General features: G+C 36.8%; 1 protein-coding gene across 2 annotated transcripts in view; it reads right to left on the bottom strand.

Moving 5' to 3' along the window:
- LOC123527466 (uncharacterized) overlaps positions 1–19,533 on the bottom strand; it is an 89,287-nt gene extending 69,754 nt beyond the window's left edge. The window contains exons 1-3 of one of the 2 annotated variants that reach the window (XM_053523410.1): positions 19,151–19,533; positions 17,590–17,723; positions 1,950–5,394 (exon numbers count right to left, since the gene is read on the bottom strand). In XM_053523410.1, the coding sequence (XP_053379385.1) occupies positions 4,941–5,394; positions 17,590–17,723; positions 19,151–19,387 (825 nt within the window). In that variant the 5' untranslated portion in view covers positions 19,388–19,533 and the 3' untranslated portion in view covers positions 1,950–4,940. Of the gene's footprint in view, positions 1–1,949; positions 5,395–17,589; positions 17,724–19,150 lie in introns of those variants that run through there. The other variant, XM_053523409.1, reaches the window with a different exon arrangement.
- Positions 19,534–20,928: the final 1,395 nt, after the last annotated feature.

Raw genomic sequence — 20,928 nt, forward strand, 5'->3', positions numbered from 1 at the left:
CCATATTTTTCAATGGATCTTCATGAAAATTGGTCAGAATTTTTTATCTTGATGATATCTAGGTCACATGTGCTCAAAAACTAGGTCACTATGTCAAATAATAGAAATAATGACATCATACTCAGTTCAACACTGGGTCATGTGGGGATAGGTGAGCGATTCAGGACCATCATGGTCCTCTTGTTTCTTTTTATTTTAGGAGATTTTTAATCCTTGTGATCAACTAAAAATGTGCATTCAGTAATAGTTATAGTATGTGTGAGAGTGTGTTACCAGGATATATCAGAGCTAGGGGTACATCAAGGGTATTTTTCTCTGCACATATCGTCGAGGCCGGTAGGCCGAGACAGATATGTGAAGAGAAAAATAACGAGATGTACCCCTAGCTCTGATATATCCTGGTAACACACGAGCACTACATATTATAACTGTTTTATCGCATAGTTTATCATTAAAATTTATATATCATTTTCATTTAAATTTGTTTATTATTATTTTTACTATTTTGATTCCCTTTCTGCGCCTCGCTGACTGAAACACTAAAACTTCTGTTTTAGAAAATGTGTTCCCCAGATAAAAGTACCCAACAAATTTCTGCATTGGTTTTAAATCTTTGCATTTCATTGGCCAGACATATTGTAAAACTTGTTGTTTTGTTTGTAAAAAAAATCAAAGAAAAAGAAACATTTGAGAAATCTCAGAATTTCATATATTTCATGTATTTCTGAATTTGGCAATAACTATCAAGTTTTTGAAATATTCTAGTTTATTTATTCTTTTACTTTATAAATGTAGGTGTTTGTGACAATTCTTTCTCTGTGAACTGTAAATTGGAGCTAAAATCATCTTTTCTTTGAAAGGAAAAAATTATACTCCCTTGATAGGACCTCAATAGAGAAAAAGTGTTCCGATATATATCGGAACAGTTTTACTGTGCTGATATATATCGGAACACTTTTTTTCTTATGAAACTCCATAGAGATTTCCATGTTGATATATATCGCAACAGTTTTGTAAGATATCAGCACAGTTTTGTAATAATAATGTGTGTTACTATGTATAACATGCTGCAAAGATCAAAGGAAAATTGCCGCACTATGCGATAATAACTTTATCATGAGTCATCACAGAACATTAGGGGTTCTAACTGACCAATCAGAGAGCTGCATTTTAGAGTACCTGCCAGTTTCCACTTGGGTATAACAAAGTATGTTTACAATGAACATATCGTGACTTTAGAAATAAATATCACACTATTTTAGAAATCAAATCAAGATTTTTCACTGCACATGCTTCAGATGATGCTACAAACAACAAAACTTTGAAGTTTCATTGAAATGTTATATTGATTTAATAATACCTTTATTTTAGTTAAAAGTTTGAGATTTTACACAGAGAGTCTATGATAAAGTCTGAGTAAAATGTAATCAATACCCAAGTGAAATAAGTATCATTCCACAATGTTTTGGACATGTTAAAGTTTTCAATTAAGTGCTTTTCTCAAAGCAACAAGAAATTATATAAATTTAATTAGTTGGGGGTCGATAATAGCAGAAGGTCATATTTTCAATCTGCTATTATCGACCCCCACATAATCTTTCCAGAAGTTGCAAGAGACTACAAAAATGGCTGATAGAAATGGGTTCTATATGTGTATAGTAGGATTAAATACAAAATTAAACTGATTCGATCCATAAAAACGGTAAATTTGATTTAACAGAAAGATACCTACCTTAACGGACGATGTAGTGGTTGGCACCGAAATTTATCTCATGCAGTCGCACTGTATGTAAACATTCAAAATGGCGCATGAAGAAAAATTGTGACGTAAAAATGACAGTGAATGACATGATCACATGATTTCTAAGAATAAATGTGATTAAGTATCAATTAAGGGTGGGGGGTCGATAATAGAAGAGGGTCGATATTAGACTCCTTTGCTCTATATATACACACATATTTACTGCATATCAAATAATGCATGTACCTGTAAAATTACATTGGTTGAAGGCGAAGGCTTATCGAAGATGTTTTAGAGCTTAATTAAAATGGCACATCGCAGCTGAAAAGAAAGAATGATCAGGAATATGAAAAGTTGGGAGAGGCCACAGATGACTTTTATTGAAAAGTGGACTACTGATAGACTGTGGTTGAACAATAAAGACTGCAGCATGCATGCCAGTTTGTAGAGTCCTTCAAAACAAATACATACTATATAACTGTTTTTTTTTACTGCTGTAAAAGTTTATAGATTTGGGGTAAAAACACATGATTTTATTTTATAAGATTTTAAAATTAACGAAATCACAAGGTTTACCAATTTACTTGACTTTATGCGGCGAATTTATACGAGGCCAATATTTACAAATCTGATTTTGTTCACAAAAAATAGTAAAAATAATAGCTGCAGGTAAAAAATACCTGCCATACCTCTACCATTTAATCCTGTTTAATGGCACTTTCTTGAAAATTTTACAGTATCTTTTTTCTCTGAATCTAACTCGAATTTAGGGTGGCTATTAACAGGTGGTACTAATCCCTTTTGGTGAGGTTATATAACTTCAGAATCTCATTTTTGGCTCACCTGTCACATAGTGACAAGGTGTGAGCTTTTGTGATCGCCCTTCGTCCGTAGTCAGTCCGTGTGTCCATTCGTGCGTGTGTGCGTGCATCTGTCAACAATTTCTTGTCTGCACGATAGTGGTTTCATTTATGATATTATTTTAACCAAACTTGCACACAACTTGTATCACCGTAAGATCTTGGTTCTTTTCTGGAACTGGCCAGATTCCATTATGGGTTCCAGAGTTATGGCCCCTGGCCCAAAATGATCTATTTTGACCTTGTCTGCACAACAGCAGCTTTATTTATGATTTGATTTTTACCAAACTTGCACACAACTTGTATCATCATAAGATCTCGATTCTTTTTTATACGCCCACAGGGACGTATTATGTTATCGCCTCGGTGTCCATCTGTCTGTCTTGTGTGTTGGTTAGCAGTTTTCCTTCCACTCTGTAACTTTTGAACCCCATGATGGATTTCAGAGAAACCTGATAGAAATGTTCACTCATTGATTGGATGTGCAGAGTGCATGTTTCAGATGGCTAAATTCAATGTCAAGGTCACACTTAGGGGTCAAAGGTCATATGACTTTGTTTTATGTGAATATTTCTCTGCATTTGCGTTGCACTGCAGTGCTCTTATTTTTATTTGGCAGATCTTTCTTTTGTTGCTTACAGTATTTTTTATGCCCCCTGAAGGGAGGCATATTAGTTTTCAACTATCCGTTCGTTAGTCACAACGTTAACTTTTTGCATGAAGCCACTTTGCTCGCGAACCACTACACCCAGGGTCTTCAAACTTCACATGCTGATAGTAGTCATTGACTACATGACCCCTACTGACTTTGGGGTCACCAGGTCAAAGGTCAAGGTCACAGGGGCCAACGCTAACTTTTTGCATGAAGGCACTTTACTCACGAACCACTGCACCCAGGACCTTCAAACTTTACATGCTGATAGTACTCATTGAGTACATGACACCTTTTGTCTTTGAGGTCATCAGGTCAAAGGTCAAGGTCACAGAGGCCAAGGTTAACTTTTTGCATGAAGGCACTTGCGAACCACTGCACCCAGGACCTTCAAACTTCACGTGCTGATAGTACTCATCGAGTACACAACCCCTACTGACTTTGGGTTCACCAGGTCAAAGGTCAAGGTCACAGTGGCCAAGGTTAACCTTTTGCTTGAAGGCATTTTACTTGCGAACCATTTTACCAAGGACCTTCAAACTTCATGTGCTGATAGTGCTCATTGAGTACACGACCCCTACTGACTTTGGGGTCACCAGGTCAAAGGTCAAGGTCACAGGGACCAATGTTAACTTTTTGCATGAAGGCACTTTACTCGCGAACCACTGCACACAGGACTGTCAAACTTCACATGCTAATAGTACTTATTGAGTACACAACTCCTATTGACTTTGGGGTCACCATGTCAAAGGTCAAGCTCAAAGGTCAAGGCGCTGCGGGGGCATTTGTCACCATTAGTGACAGCTCTTGTTTTTTATTACTTCCCTTTTATGTTACTATAAATAGCTTATTTAGTAACTTTTTTATTATTGGCCGTAGGGAAAAACTGAGACCACTTTTCTGTGGTACAGCATGAATGGTACCTCCAATTTTTAGGTGTATTTTGACATATCTGTACCTTGTAAGAATTTTTTCTTTTTGGTTAAAGCAGTGGTACTCAGGTGAGCGATATAGGGCCATCATGGCCCTCTTGTATAAGTCTGTTGAGATGAACTCAGAGAGAAAATGGTATTCTGAGAAAATACCAGAAACTTGAGAATTTGGACACTCATAAGTGGGAATCAGCTATCTAAGGTTGCCTATAATAAACAGAATCCTGCTTTCATTCCCAAGAGGAGATCTCGATCATGTTCTGATCAGATAAATTTACTGAATTATTGCCCTTTGCTTGTTCAACATTAGTATACTATAGTACCATTTTTATCCAGAGTATTTCTTAGCAATTAATAGCCGGAATTCTGCGAAAATTCATTGGATGCTTCACTCTCAAGAGGAGATGATCATCTTTTCGACATGTTCTTATATGGTGAGTTTTCACTGAATTATTGCCCTTGGATTATTCATACAGTTTTTCAGACTGAAGAATTCTAAAAATGTAACAATCATTTTAAGATCAGAAGTTGTAAGCTTCCTTAACAAATTACTGTCATGTTAATTTGCAAAGATTGACTGCGTATCATTATTAGAAATAAATGTAAAAATCAACTTATCCATATGACCTATACTAAGTAGTTGTATTGTTGCGACATTAAACCCAGCAAAAACAAACAAACATTTACATGGTAGTTATTTTCCAGTTGGGGTTACTTGTCCATCTGATTCACAATTATATTGGGATAGTCGGCCTTTAAGCTGGACACGCCATCCACCATACACCAACAGCATGGGCCACTGTATCAGCCCATACATTGATATCAATTTGGATTTGTGTAGTTGACAGTTGACGAACAGAAAGACGTACTCTCAAGTTTTTGTCTGCATAAAAATCGAGCATTGATGTTCCCATAGTAAACACAGGTTTGCGACTAAATGGCTTTTTGAACACAACAGTGACTGTGTCAGGGAACACTTTGTATCTGATGAAATTCCCAGACTGACAGTGATCAGCATTTTCTATCTCACTTTTTATAACTGCTTTGTAACTGGATAAATGGTTTTCTACTTTTTCCTTCAGTCTTCTGTAATTGTTGGATAAACCACGGAGGTCTTCAGTAAGTTTTGCCAGTCCTTTTTTTGTTGTTAGCAGACCCATGGCAGTATTTGATATCTCTTCATTCAAGTTTCGCACTTTGTTTTCTATTCTGCATGTAAATACAAAAATGTTCAAAATTAATTTGATGTTTAAGTGTATTGATGTATACAGATACATACACAAGTTAAAGATGTTAAGATTATCTTGTTTCTGACATTTGTCTGTCCGTCTCTTTGCTAATGTGTAAAGTGTCAGTTTGGCAGATTAATTTATTTGTTTGAGAGGTGAACGTTCAATATCAAAGAATACAATCTGAATATCTCTGAAATTTGACTTGTGTCTGGCAGATGACTTCTTAGAACTTTATTGATGTCTGTCATTTGGTCCTTTAGGTTTTTAGCTCGATTATTCATAGAATAGTAGAGCTATTGGACTCGCCCATGCGTCCGTGTCCGCGTCCGCATTGGCGTCCGCGTCCCGATTTGGTTAAGTTTTTGTATGTAAGCTGGTATCTCAGCAACCACTTGTGGGAATGGATTGAAACTTCACACACATATTCACTGTGATAAACTGACCTACATTGCACAGGTTCCATAACTCTATTATGCTTTTTTACAAAATTATGCCCCTTTTTCGACTTAGAAATTTTTGGTTAAGGTTTTGTATGTAAGCTGGTATCTCAGTAACCACTTGTGGGAATGGATTGAAACTTCACACACTTATTAACTGTGATAAACTAACTTACATTGCACAGGTTCCATAACTCTATTTTGCTTTTTTACAAAATTATGCCCCTTTTTCGACTTAGAATTTTTTGGTTAAGGTTTTGTATGTAAGCTGGTATCTCAGTACTCACTAATTGGAATGGATTGAAACTTCACACACTTATTCACTGTCATGATCTGACTTGCACAAAGCAGGTCCCATAACTTTATTTTACTTTTTTTCAAAATTATGCCCCTTTTTCAACATAGAATTTTTTGGTTAAGTTTTTGTATGTAAGCTGGTATCTCAGTATCCACTAATGGGAAAGGATTGAAATTTCACACACTTGTTCACTGTCATGATATGACATGCAGTGCAAAGGGTCAATAACTCAACTTTGCATTTTACAAAATTATGCCCCTTTTTCAACTTAGGAGTTTTTGGTTAAATTCCTATATGTAAGCTGATATCTCAGTACCCACTAATGGGAATGGATTGAAACTTCACACACTTGTCCACTGTCATGAGCTGATAAGCACTATGCAGGTTCCATAACCCTATTTTGCTTTTTTACTAAATTATGTCCCTTTTTCGACTTCCGTATTCATTCAGTCGACAAGGCTGTTGAATAGTCGAGCGTTGCTGTCCTCCGACAGCTCTTGTTTCATTTGATGCTCTGTCTTCCGCAAAGGCGTGATAATGTACATGTATTTTTGGTTCTGGAGGTTCGCTTTTAATAGATCACCTGAGCACGAAGTGCTTAAGGGTGAGCTATCGTGATCAGTGGTTTTCAGTCATTCGGTGTGCGTTGTTCGTCCGGTTTTTCCTTTAAACAACATCATCTCCTAAACCACAAGGCTGATTTTGATGAAACTTCACAGGGATGTTCCTTGGACTGTCTTCTTTAAAAATCATTAAAAAAAATGAATTCTGTACAGAACTCTGGTTGCCATCTGAGGCAGCTGAAAGGAGAAACTTTAAAAATCTTGTCCAAAACCACAGGTCCTAAGGCTTTGATATTTGGTATGTAGCATTCATCTAGTGGTCCTCCACCAAGATTGTTTGAATTAATACCATAGGTTCAAATATGGCCCTGCCCTTGGGGTTATATGGTTTATATAGACTTACATAGGGAAAAGGTTTTAAAATCTATTTATCCAAAACCACACAGCCCAGGCTTTGATATTTTGTATGTAGCTTCATCTAATGGTTCTCTACCAAGTTTGTCAAATTGTTCCTCCTTGGTTCAGATCTGGCCAGGCCCAAGAGGTCACATGGTTTATTATAGTCTTTTATATGGAAAACTTTAAAAAATCTTCTTGTACAAAACCACATGGTTTAGAGCTATGATATTTTGTATTTATCATTGTGTAGTAGTCCTGTACCAAAATTGCTCAGATTATCCCCTGGGGTTAAAACTTGTCCCATCCAGGTTAGGGTGGGGGCACAAGGTTTAGATTTTTATAGAGAAAAAACTTAAATTCTTCTTGAAGTTACAAGATAGAAATTTGGATCACCTGTATAATTTTACAATATCTGATACAAATTGCAATACTCATCTCTTGACCTACTGACCTACTTTCTTGTTTTTGAAGGTACATCATAGAAATTTGGACCACATGTATAACTTTTTATACAGATTTCAATACCCATCTTTAATATTGTTAACCCAGACCTTCTGACCTACTTTCATGTTTTTGAAGCTACAGCAAAGAGGTTTGGACCACCTTTAAATTTTTTTAGCGTATTTCAGTAGTTATCTTGAATTATCTTTACCATGACCTACTCATCTATTTTTTTTTTGGTTTATGAAGATTTGGCAAAATATGTGTTTAAGCAAGCAGCTAAACTCAAGTGAGTGATATGGGGCCATCATGGCCTTCTTGTATCAATTTACAAGAGCAGTTTTGTGTTTTACATAACCTTCTGATGTCTCTGCTCTTGAAGGGGATTCACATGGAAGGGATACAGTCCTGTGAGTTCGGAACATGATGGGGTTGCGTGCATTCATGCATGTGTGTGCATTAGTCACTGAGTCATGCTGTGAGATATGGTTTGTGGAGGCTGCATTTTTGGAACATGGCTTTGTTGGGTATTCATCCTTTTTAGCCCACCGTCATCAGATGGTGGTCTATTCAAATCACTGTGCGTCCGTGGTCCGTCGTCCATCCATCAGTGCGTCCGTCAGTTAACAATTTCTGGTTATCGCATTTCCTCAGAAACTACTGGGGGGGATTGTTATCAAACTTTGTCAGAATTATATATTGGTATCCTAGTTGTGTCCAGCTGAAAGTCAGACTGGTTCAACAATTTTTGAATGAGTTATGGCCCTTTGTTTATTAGCTCACTTGTCACAAAGTGACAAGGTGAGCTTTTGTGATCCTGCAGCGTCCGTCATCCGTGCGTCTGTAAACTTTTGCTTGTGACCACTCTAGAGGTCACATTTTTCATGGGATCTTTATGAAAGTTGGTCAGAATGTTAACCGTGATGATATCTAGGTCAAGTTCGAAACTGGGTCACGTGTGATCAAAAACTAGGTCAGTAGGTCAAATAATAGAAAAACCTTGTGACCTCTCTAAAGGCCGTATTTTTCATGGGATCTGCATGAAAATTGGTCAGGATGTTCATCTTGATGATATCTAGATCAAATTTGAAACTGGGTCAACTGCGGTTAAAAACTAGGTCAGTAGGTCAAATAATAGAAAATCCTTGTGACCTCTGTAGAGGCCGTATTTTTCATGGGATCTGCATGAAAATTGGTCAGAATGTTCATCTTGATAATATCTAGATCAAATTTGAAACTGGGTCAACTGTGGTTAAAAACTAGGTCAGTAGGTCAAATAATAGAAAATCCTTGTGACCTCTCTAGAGGCCATATTTTTCACGGGATCTGCATGAAAATTGGTCAGAATGTTCATCTTGATGATATCTAGGTCCAGTTCATAACTGGGTCACGTCCGGTCCAAAACTAGGTCAGTAGGTCAAATAATAGAAAAACCTTGTGACCTCTGTAGAGGCCATATTTTTTATGGGATCTGTATGAAAATTGGTCAGAATGTTCATCTTGATGATATCTAGGTCAGGTTCGAAACTGGGTCAACTGCGGTCCAAAAATAGGTCAGTAGGTCTAAAAATAGAAAATCCTTGTGACCGGCCTAGAGGCCATATTTTTCAATGGATCTTCATGAAAATTGGTCAGAGTGTTCACCTTGATGATATCTAGATCAAGTTTGAAACTGGGTCATGTGCAGTGCACAACTAGGTCATTAGGTCAAATAATACAAAAAACTTGTGACCTCTCTAGAGGTCATATTTTTCATGGGATCTGCATGAAAATTGGTCAGAATGTTCATCTTGATGATATCTAAGTCTAGTTCGAAACAGGGTTACGTGCGGTCAAAAACTAGGTCAGTAGGTCAGATAATAGAAAAACCTTGTGACCTCTGTAGAGGCCAGATTTTTCATGGGATCTGCATGAAAATTGGTCAGAATGTTCATCTTGATAATATCTAGGTCAGGATTGAAACTGGGTCACATGCGGTCAAAAACTATGTCAGTAGGTCAAATAATAGAAAAAACTTGTGACCACTCTAGAGGCCATATTTTTCATGGGATCTGGGTCAACTGCAGTCAAAAACCAGGTCACTAGGTCTAAACATAGAAAAAACTTGTGACCTCTACAGAGGCCATATTATTCAATGGATCTTCATGAAAATTGTTGAGAATGTTCACCTTGATGATATCTAGGTCAAGTACAAAACTGGGTCACATGCCTTAAAAAACTAGTTCATTATGTCAAATAATAGAAAAACCTTGTGACCTCTCTAGAGGCCATATTTTTCAATAGATCTTCATGAAAATTGGTCAGAATTTTTATCTTGATAATATCTAGGTCAAGTTCAGAACTAGGTCACATGAGCTCTAAAACTAGGTCACTATGTCAAATAATAGAAAAAACGATGTCATACTCAGTTCATGTGGGGACAGGTGAGCGATTCAGGACCATCATGGTCCTCTTGTTTTTATGATTTATATAGGGAAAAACTTGGAAAATCTTCTTGCCCAAAACCACAGAGCCTAGTGCTTTGATATTTGGTATGTAGCATCTAGCGGGCCTCTACCAAAGTCTTCCAAATTATTTCCCTAGGGTCAAATATGGCCCTGCAGATGGGGTCACATGGTTTAGTTATATAGACTTATATATATATATAAATCCTCATGTCATAAACTACAACATTCAAATTTGGATCTTATGTATAGTTTTGAGTGGCTAGATGAACCTTGACATGTGTTGACCTTGATCTTGACTTAGTGAACTACTTTCACATTTCTGTAGCTACAGCATTCATATTTGGACCACATGCATAGGTACAGGCTTCAAAATTTGAACTCATGCATAGTTTTGTGTTCTGAATTGAAATTTGACATAATTTTTACCTAGTAACTGCTTTCACATTTCTTGAGCAACAGCCTTCAAGTTTGAAGCACATACATAGTTTTGTGTACAGAAATAAACTTTGACCTTGAAATTAATCTAGTGACCTACTTTCACATTTCTGAAGCTACAGCTTCAAATTTGGACCACATGCATGGACCACATGCACAGTTTTGTGTACCGAAATGAACTTCGACCTTGGTTTTGACCTTGATCTAGTCTTGTAATTTGGAACATTTAAAAATGGCTCAATTGTGGGCACCAAGATCACTCTGTTATCTCTTGTTTTATATAAAACATTACACTCTGGCTTTTGAATAAATAATTAAAAAGTTGTAAAAGCCCACAAATAAGGTAGATATTGGATATCATTTTAAAAGCATCTCAGAGGTTTGATTCCATATGAAAAAAAAAAAAGTTTTTAGCTTGTCTGATTTTTTGTGTATCCCACTTTTATTAACTCACATGTCACAAAGTGACAATGTGACGAGCTTTTGTGATCGCGCAGCGTCCGTCGCCCGTCCGTGCGTAAACTTTTGCTTGGGACCACTCAAGAGGTCACATTTTTCATGGGATCTTTATGAAAGTTGGTCAGAATGTTTATCTTGATGATATCTAGGTCAAGTTCAAAATTGGGTCATGTGCGATCAAAAACTAGGTCAGTAGGTCTAAAAATAGAAAAACCTTGTGACCTCTCTAGAGGCCATATGTTTCAAAAGATCTTCATGAAAATTGGTCAGAATGTTCACCTTGATGATATCTAGATCAAGTTTGAAACTGGGTCACGTGACTTCAAAAACTAGGTCAGTAGGTCAAATAATAGAAAAACGTTGTGACCTCTCTAGAGACCATATTTTTCATGGGACCTGTTTGAAAGTTGGTCTGAATGTTTATCTTGATGAAATCTAGTTCAAGTTCGAAACAGGGTCACGTGCGGTCAAAAACTAGGTCAGTAGATCTAAAAATAGAAAAACCTTGTGACCTCTCTAGAAGCCATACTTGTGAATGGATCTTCTTAAAAATTGGTCAGAATGTTCATATTGGTGATATCTAGGTCAAGGTCGAAAGTGGGTCACGTGCCTTCAATAACTAGGTCAGTAGGTCAAATAATAAAAAAACCTTGTGACCTCTCTAGAGGCCATATTTTTCATGGGATCTTTATGAAAATTAGTCTGAATGTTCCTCTTGATGATATCTAGGTCAAATTTGAAACTGGGTCAGCTGCGATCAAAAACTAGGTCAGTAGGTCTAAAAATAGAAAAACCTTGTGACCTCTCTAGAGGCCATACTTTTGAATGGATCTTCATGAAAATTGGTCAGAATGTTCACCTTGATGATATCTAGGTCAATTACGAAACTGGGTCACGTACTGTCAATAACTAGGTCAGTAGGTCAAATAATAAAAAACCTTGTGACCTCTCTAGAGGCCATATTTTTCAATGGATCTTCATGAAAATTGGTCAGAATTTTTATCTTGATGATATCTAGGTCAGGTTCAAAACTGGGTCACATGAGCTCAAAAACTAGGTCACTATGTCAAATAATAGAAAAAACCATGTCATACTCAGTTCAAAACTGGGTCATGTGGGGACAGTGGAGCGATTCAGGACCATCATGGTCCTCGTGTTGGAAGAGAGACTAAGCAATTCAGATTTTGGTGGCGCCTGCGGCAACTGCGAAGCATCAGCAATTAGGAATCACTCAAAACCAGCATATATAGTTTTTAAACCTTGTAGGATGATTTAGAAACTAATTTTTCACCATCGTGGGAGTCCTGACCCCCTAGTGACCATATCCTTGAAGAAAAATTAGCATTTTTATACGCCTGTTTCAAAAACGGGATGTATTATTGGAACGATCCTGGTGGCCTTACAGGCGGGCGGGCGGTTGGGTGGGCGGCGTCCACAGACTTTGTCTGGAGCATATCTTCTTCATGCATGGAGAGATTTTGATGAACCATGGCACAATTGTTCACCATGATGAGACGGAGTGTCATGCACAAGAACCAGGTTCCTAGGTCTAAGGTCAAGGTCACACTTAGAGGTCAAAGATCAAATTCAAGAACGACTGTCCAGAGCATATCTTCTTCATGCCTGGAGGGATTTTAATGTAACTTTGCACAATTGTTCACCACCACGAGATTGAGTGTCATGCGCAAGAACCAGGTCCCTAGGTCTAAGTTCAAGGTCACACTTAGAGGCCAAAGGCCAGATACAAATATGACTTTGTCCCCAGCATTTTATCTTCATGCATGGAGGGATTTTGATGTAACTTGGCAAAATTGTACACCATCATGAGACAGAGTTTTATGCACAGGTCCCTTCTTTAGAATTACTTCCCTTTGTTGTTACTATAAATAGCTTATATTGTAACTTTTTCATTTCTAGTTGTAGGGAAAAATCGAAACCACTTTTCTGTAGTACAGTATGCATGTTACATCCAATTCTGAGGTGTATTTTGATCCATCTCTACCTGGTTAGGCTTTTTTTGTGGACTCACAATTTTTTTTTTTATAATTATTTTTTTCAAGATTTACTTCCTTTAGTTGTTACTATAAATAACTTAAATTGCAACTTTTTAGCTCACCTGTCACGAGGTGACAAGGTGAGCTTTTGTGATCGCCCAGCGTCCATCGTCCGTGCGTGCGTCCATGCGTAAACTTTTCCTTGTGACATCTCTAGAGGTCACAGTTTTCATGGGATCTTTATGAAAATGGGTCAGAATGTTCATCTTGGTAAATTCTAGGTCAAGTTCGAAACAGGGTCACGTGCGGTCAAAAACTAGGTCAGTAGATCTAAAAATAGAAAAACCTTGTGACCTCTCTAGAAGCCATACTTGTGAATGGATCTTCTTAAAAATTGGTCAGAATGTTCATCTTGGTGATATCTAGGTCAAGGTCGAAAGTGGGTCACGTGCCTTCAATAACTAGGTCAGTAGGTCAAATAATAAAAAAACCTTGTGACCTCTCTAGAGGCCATATTTTTCATGGGATCTTTATGAAAATTAGTCTGAATGTTCCTCTTGATGATATCTAGGTCAGATTTGAAACTGGGTCAGCTGCGATCAAAAACTAGGTCAGTAGGTCTAAAAATAGAAAAACCTTGTGACCTCTCTAGAGGCCATACTTTTGAATGGATCTTCATGAAAATTGGTCAGAATGTTCACCTTGATGATATCTAGGTCAATTACGAAACTGGGTCACGTACTGTCAATAACTAGGTCAGTAGGTCAAATAATAAAAAACCTTGTGACCTCTCTAGAGGCCATATTTTTCAATGGATCTTCCTGAAAATTGGTCAGAATGTTCATCTTGGTGATATCTGGGTCAGGTTCAAAACTGGGTCACATGAGCTCAAAAACTAGGTCACTATGTCAAATAATAGAAAAACCCATGTCATACTCAGTTCAAAACTGGGTCATGTGGGGACAGTGGAGCGATTCAGGACCATCATGGTCCTCGTGTTGGAAGAGAGACTAAGCAATTCAGATTTTGGTGGCGCCTGCGGCAACTGCGAAGCATCAGCAATTAGGAATCACTCAAAACCAGCATATATAGTTTTTAAACCTTGTAGGATGATTTAGAAACTAATTTTTCACCATCGTGGGAGTCCTGACCCCCTAGTGACCATATCCTTGAAGAAAAATTAGCATTTTTATACGCCTGTTTCAAAAACGGGATGTATTATTGGAACGATCCTGGTGGCCTTACAGGCGGGCGGGCGGTTGGGTGGGCGGCGTCCACAGACTTTGTCTGGAGCATATCTTCTTCATGCATGGAGAGATTTTGATGAACCATGGCACAATTGTTCACCATGATGAGACGGAGTGTCATGCACAAGAACCAGGTTCCTAGGTCTAAGGTCAAGGTCACACTTAGAGGTCAAAGATCAAATTCAAGAACGACTGTCCAGAGCATATCTTCTTCATGCCTGGAGGGATTTTAATGTAACTTTGCACAATTGTTCACCACCACGAGATTGAGTGTCATGCGCAAGAACCAGGTCCCTAGGTCTAAGTTCAAGGTCACACTTAGAGGCCAAAGGCCAGATACAAATATGACTTTGTCCCCAGCATTTTATCTTCATGCATGGAGGGATTTTGATGTAACTTGGCAAAATTGTACACCATCATGAGACAGAGTTTTATGCACAGGTCCCTTCTTTAGAATTACTTCCCTTTGTTGTTACTATAAATAGCTTATATTGTAACTTTTTCATTTCTAGTTGTAGGGAAAAATCGAAACCACTTTTCTGTAGTACAGTATGCATGTTACATCCAATTCTGAGGTGTATTTTGATCCATCTCTACCTGGTTAGGCTTTTTTTGTGGACTCACAATTTTTTTTTTTATAATTATTTTTTTCAAGATTTACTTCCTTTAGTTGTTACTATAAATAACTTAAATTGCAACTTTTTAGCTCACCTGTCACGAGGTGACAAGGTGAGCTTTTGTGATCGCCCAGCGTCCATCGTCCGTGCGTGCGTCCATGCGTAAACTTTTCCTTGTGACATCTCTAGAGGTCACAGTTTTCATGGGATCTTTATGAAAATGGGTCAGAATGTTCATCTTGGTAAATTCTAGGTCAAGTTCGAAACTGGGTCACGTGTGGCCAAAAAGTAGGTCAGTAGGTCTAAAAATAGAAAAACCTTGTGACCACTCTAGAGGCCATAATTTTCAATGGATCTTCATGAAAATTGGTCAGAATGTTCACCGTGATGATTTCTAGGTCAAGTTTGAAACTGGGTCATGTGCGGCCAATAACTAGGTCAGTAGGTCTAAAAATAGAAAAACCTTGTGACCACTTTAGAGGCCATAATTTTCAATGGATCTTCATGAAAATTGGTCAGAATGTTCATCTTGATGATATCTAGGTGAACTTTGAATCTGGGTCACGTGCGACCAATAACTAGGTCAGTAGGTCTAAAAATAGAAAAACATTGTGACCACTCTAGAGGCCATAATTTGCAATGGATCTTCATGAAAGTTGGTCAGAATGTTCACCTTGATGATATCTAGGTCAGTTTCGAAACTGGGTCACGTTCGCTCAAAAACTAGGTCAGTAGGTCTAAAAATAGAAAAACCTTGTGACCTCTCTAGAGGCCATACTTTTTAATGGATCTTCATGAAAATTTGTCAGAATGTTCACCTTGATGATATCTAGGTCAAGTTCGAAACTTGGTCACCTGTGATCAAAAACTAGGTCAGTAGGTCAAAAACAAGAAAAACCTTGTGACCTCTCTAGAGGCTTTACTTTTCAGTGGATCTTCATGAAAATTGGTCAGAATGTTCACCTTGATGATGTCTAGATCAGGTTCGAAACTGGGTTACGTGTGATCCAAACTAGGTCAGTAGGTCTAAAAATAGAAAAACCTTGTGACCTCTCTAGAGGCCATATTTTGTAATGGATCTTCATGAAAATCAGTCAGAATGTTAACCTTGATGATACCTAGGTTACCTTGGAAACTGGGTTAGGTGCAAACCAAAACAAGGTCAGTAGGTCTAAAAATAGTAAAACCTTGTGACCTCTCTAGAGGCCATACTTGTGAATGGATCTCCATAAAAATTGGTCAGAATGTTCATCTTGATAATATCTAGGTCAAATTCGGAAGTGGGTCACGTGCCATCAAAAGGTAGGTCAGTAGGTCAAATAATGAAAAAATGTTGTGACCTCTCTAGAGGCCATATTTTTCATGGGATCTGTATGAAAATTGGTCTGAATGTTTATCTTGATGATGTATAGGTCAAGTTTGAAACTGGGTCAACTGCTATCAAAAACTAGGTCAGTAGGTCTTGAAATAGAAAAACCTTGTGACCTCTCTAGAGGCCATACCCTTGAATGGATCTTCATGAAAATTGGTCAGAATGTTCACCTTGATGATATCTAGGTCAAGTTTGAAACTGGGTCACGTGCCATCAAAAACTAGGTCAGTAGGTCAAATAATAAAAAAACCTTGTGACCTCTCTAGAGGCCATACTTTTTATGGGATCTGTATGAAAGTTGGTCTGAATGTTCATCTTGATGATATCTAGGTCAAGTTTGAAACTGGGTCAACTGCAGTCAAAAACTAGGTCAGTAGAACTAAAATTATTAAAATCTTTTGACCTCTCTAGAGGCTATATTTTTCAATGGATCTTCATGAAAATTGATCTGAATGTTCACCTTGATGATATCTAGGTCAGTTTCGAAACTGGGTCACATGCGGTCAAAAACTAGGCCAGTAGGTATAAAAATAGATAAACCTTGTGACCTCTCTAGAGGCCATATTTTTCACGAGATCTTCATGAAAATTAGTGAGAATGTTTACCTTGATGATATCTAGGTAAAGTTTAAAACAGGGTCACGTACCTTTGAAAACTAGGTCAATAGGTCAAATAATAGAAAAACCTTGTGACCTCTCTAGAGACCATATTTTTCAATGGATCTTCATGAAAATTGGTCAGAATTTTTATCTTGATAATATCTAGGTCAAGTTCAGAACTGGGTCACATGAGCTCAAAAACTAGGTCACTATGTCAAATAATAGAAAAAACGATGTCATACTCAAAACTGGGTCATGTGGGAAGAGGTGAGCGATTCAGGACCATCATGGTCCTCTTGTTTTAAAATTGGCTGTAGGGAAAAAACCAAGACCACTTTTCTGTGGTACAACATAGATGTTACTTTCAAATTTTAAGTGCTTTTTAAGGTGTTTCTACCTGGTAAGGAGTTTTTTTGTGGACTAAGAAAAACAAAAGAATTACAATAATTACTAAACAAAAAACATTGTAAACAACCACAAAATTACAATTCCGTTTGGAAATACAGGTGCTAGTGTAAAAAAATTTGCTGTGACGGGCATATATTGGGACATTCTGGCACTCTTGTTGAACATTTAATGCTTTGACACACTTTACCTCAATGTTCATTATTAAGAAATACATTTGACACAGACTTAAAGTATTAATTGTCTAATATCTTGTTCAACATTTGAGTCATTAAACACTCAGTCACTGCTCCAGCTTCCTCAGATGTGCCCAACTTCACTATCCTGCATCAAAATAGTCAAGTGCACTGTTTCCAAATGAAAGCTCTCATTTGTGAAATTGTATTAGGAATTTGTATCAATTATTATCAAAACTTCTGAACTGAAATACCAATTTATGATATAGGAATGGATACATACAAGGCTTCTAAGTGAGTTCTTACATCCTGTTGCTCTTGCTTGATTTCATTGATAGCAGTCTCCACCAGTTGACAGCAAGTCTCCTCTGGTGTTGGTGCCACAGTGCTTTCTGTAGGTGTGACTGTGGTAGCAGCCTGGAAATAAGAAAGTATAAAGTATATCAGGATCTTACATGCCTGCCTTTACAAAGGAATGGCTGTAACTACAAGGCACGTTAACTTTTACTCTTTTGAATTCCTGAAATGGACTTGTCGATTGTTCAGATTGGGCAGTAGCACTTATTATTCAAAAAGGTGTTTGCTGAAAATTTACTGACTGAATAGTGTACAGTGCAGGTCAAGATGAGTCGGCATGCCTCATTGTGCATATTATCAAATACTTTGAAATTTGTGATCATTAGGAGAGTAAGCAGGCAAAGAATCACAACTCTGACTTGCATTTTAGTAGAAAGTATGGCCCTTTTTAACTTGTGAAAATTGGTATTTATTTTTTAGCTCACCTGTTACAAAGTGACAAGGTGAGCTTTTGTGATCGCTCAGCGTCTGTCGTCTGTGCGTCCGTGCATAAACTTTTGCTTGTGACCACTCTTAGAGGTCAAATTTTTCATGGGGTCTTTATGAAAATTGATCAGAATGTTCATCTTGATGATATCTAGGTCAAGTTCAAAAGTGTATCACGTGTTTTCAAAAAGTAGGTCAGTAGGTCAAATAATGAAAAACCTTGTGACCTGTCTAGAGGTCATATTTTTCATGGGATCTGTATGAAAGTTGGTCTGAATGTTTATCTTGATGATATATAGGTCAAGTTTGAAACTGGGTCAACTGCGGTCCAAAACTAGGTCAACAGGTCTTAAAATAGAAAAACCTTGTGACCTCTCTAGAGGCCATACCCTTGAATGGATCTTCATGAAAATTGGTCAGAATGTTCATCTTGATGATATCTAGGTCAAATTTGAAACTGGGTCACGTGCCTTCAAAAACTAGGTCAGTAGGTCAAATAATAAAAAAACCTTGTGACCTCTCTAGAGGCCATACTTTTCATGGGATCTGTATGAAAGTTGATCTGAATGTTCATCTTGATGATATCTAGGTCAGGTTTGAAACTGGGTCAACTGCGGTCAAAACTAGGTCAGTAGGTCTAAAATTAGAAAAATCTTTTGACCTCTCTAGAGGCCATATTTTTCAATGGATCTTCATAAAAAATTGGTCAGAATTTTTATCTTGATGATATCTAGGTCAAGTTCAAAACTGGGTCACATGAGCTCAAAAACTAGGTCAATATGTCAAATAATAGAAAAAAGACGTCATACTCAAAACTGGGTCATGTGGGAAGAGGTGAGCGATTCAGGACCATCATGGTCCTCTTGTTTCCAAAACTAAAAGAGCTAGAGCATTGAAACTTTGTACACCTTTTAATCATTAATAATTAAATAGATCTATGTAGGCAAACAAAATTAATTCTTTCTTTTATTTTCATTCTGATGTTGGCCTTTTGGTGCTCTTGACGTGTGTTTCTGTTAAGCGACAGTTAAAACAATTTGTTACTAATAATGTTTACTTACAGATGTAATTCCTTTAGTAATTCCACATTCCTTTTTCACTTTTCCTAGCTCTGTTTGTGTTGATGCCAGTTTGACCTGTGTTGAAATCAGTGCCTTACGCAACATGGACATTTCTTCATTTATGACATCAATTTTAGATGCCAAGATAGCATATCCTGAGTCTGGGTCAATAAGAGCTTCTGTTAGTATTGACATATGGAAGAGCATCAGACATTCTAACAGAATCTTGAAACACATTTTTGTTTTTTTCTAAAACGACTTTAAAGCTTAACTTATCCTGACAAACTGACTGGGATGAATTTTTTATTTATAATCTGTATAAAACAAATATTGTTTTCAAATTATATTTAATTGTTGGTTTCTTAAACCAATAGTTTCTTATTTAAAAAAAAAAAAAAAGAAAAAAAAAAAAAAGAATGTGACAGTGCACTTTTATCATTTAATACTAAGCCCTGTTATTCTTTTGTTGTACAGTTTGTTTGGGCTCTTCGTAAAGAAGTATACAACCTCAGTAGCTGATTGAGTGCCCGCTTGAAGTGTGGGTTGTCATTGGTCAGGTCATATCAAACACGTGAAAAGTTAGGTACCTCCTAAACTTCCATGCTTGGAACACATAAACCATCCAACTTCTTTTGATATCAGTTTTCTTTTACACAGTAAAGAAAACATAGACTTGGAAACAAAGTATAAATTTTAGCATTTTTCATCAGATGATCATTTCGTTTTTAACTTTAAAGAAAGAGATAAGAATGATTTATGCAATACAAATAAATAAGTTGTTGATGATTTATTTACATTGAAAAACTTAAGTATTTGAAAATCTTCTCATGAAGCATTCAGTAAATTTTCATTTAATACACAGTCTCTCTATATATATTTATATGTATTTATTTGCATAAAACACAACCTGGTGGTACAATGTCTTATAGCATATTTTTATTAATTTTAACAAAATGTGTTAAAATATGTTATTTGAAAATCTTCGTGATTATGTAACACAAAATGGTTGCTGTCCATAAATTGCAATGTCTTCATGTGCCAAAATATTATAAAATTTGATGTCTAATGCAAACTAGTACAAAATTAAGAATATTGGTATTTTGTTCTAGTTTGAAGTTTGACATAATTCAAAAAAGTAACATTGTAATTCTTCAAGATTAGTAGAAAACTAGAAGTTTAAAGGTAAAGCGACTATCTGTTGAGAATTGAAATTTCACTTCAGTTTAGTGTTTTGTTTTACATTTTAACAAAATGCTTAAAGCCGTTTCATGGATGCTAAGATATTAACTTGTTTCAATCCAGACTAGCCACTATAGTCATTTTGCAGTTTAAATCGGGCTGTATTATCCTTACATTGCATGGGCAGCAAGAGAGGTTTAAATTACCATGTTATAACTATTAAAGGAAACTTAAAGGCGTACGCTAGAATTCCCTGTATATGAGATGGGCGAAAATTTTCCCAATAACAGAATTTCTTTAAACTTTGGATATTGAAGGACAATCATCTAAGAAACAAAAAAATGCAATAAAAATCATAGGTCACCGGATTCGAAAAAGAGTTATCTGCCCTTGAAAACGTCATTTTTGGGGGAAATGCCGTTTTCAAGGGCAGATAACTCTTTTTTGATACCGGTGACCTATGATTTTTATTGCATTTTTTTGTTTTTGAGATGATTGTCCTTCAATATCCAAAGTTTGAAGAAATTCTGTTATTGGGAAAATTTTCGCACCAAATTCTAGCATACGTCCTTAAACATTATTTCAATGCATTAAGGGCT

Source organism: Mercenaria mercenaria, chromosome 14 (assembly GCF_021730395.1).
Source record: "Mercenaria mercenaria strain notata chromosome 14, MADL_Memer_1, whole genome shotgun sequence".
Taxonomy (NCBI): domain Eukaryota; kingdom Metazoa; phylum Mollusca; class Bivalvia; order Venerida; family Veneridae; genus Mercenaria; species Mercenaria mercenaria.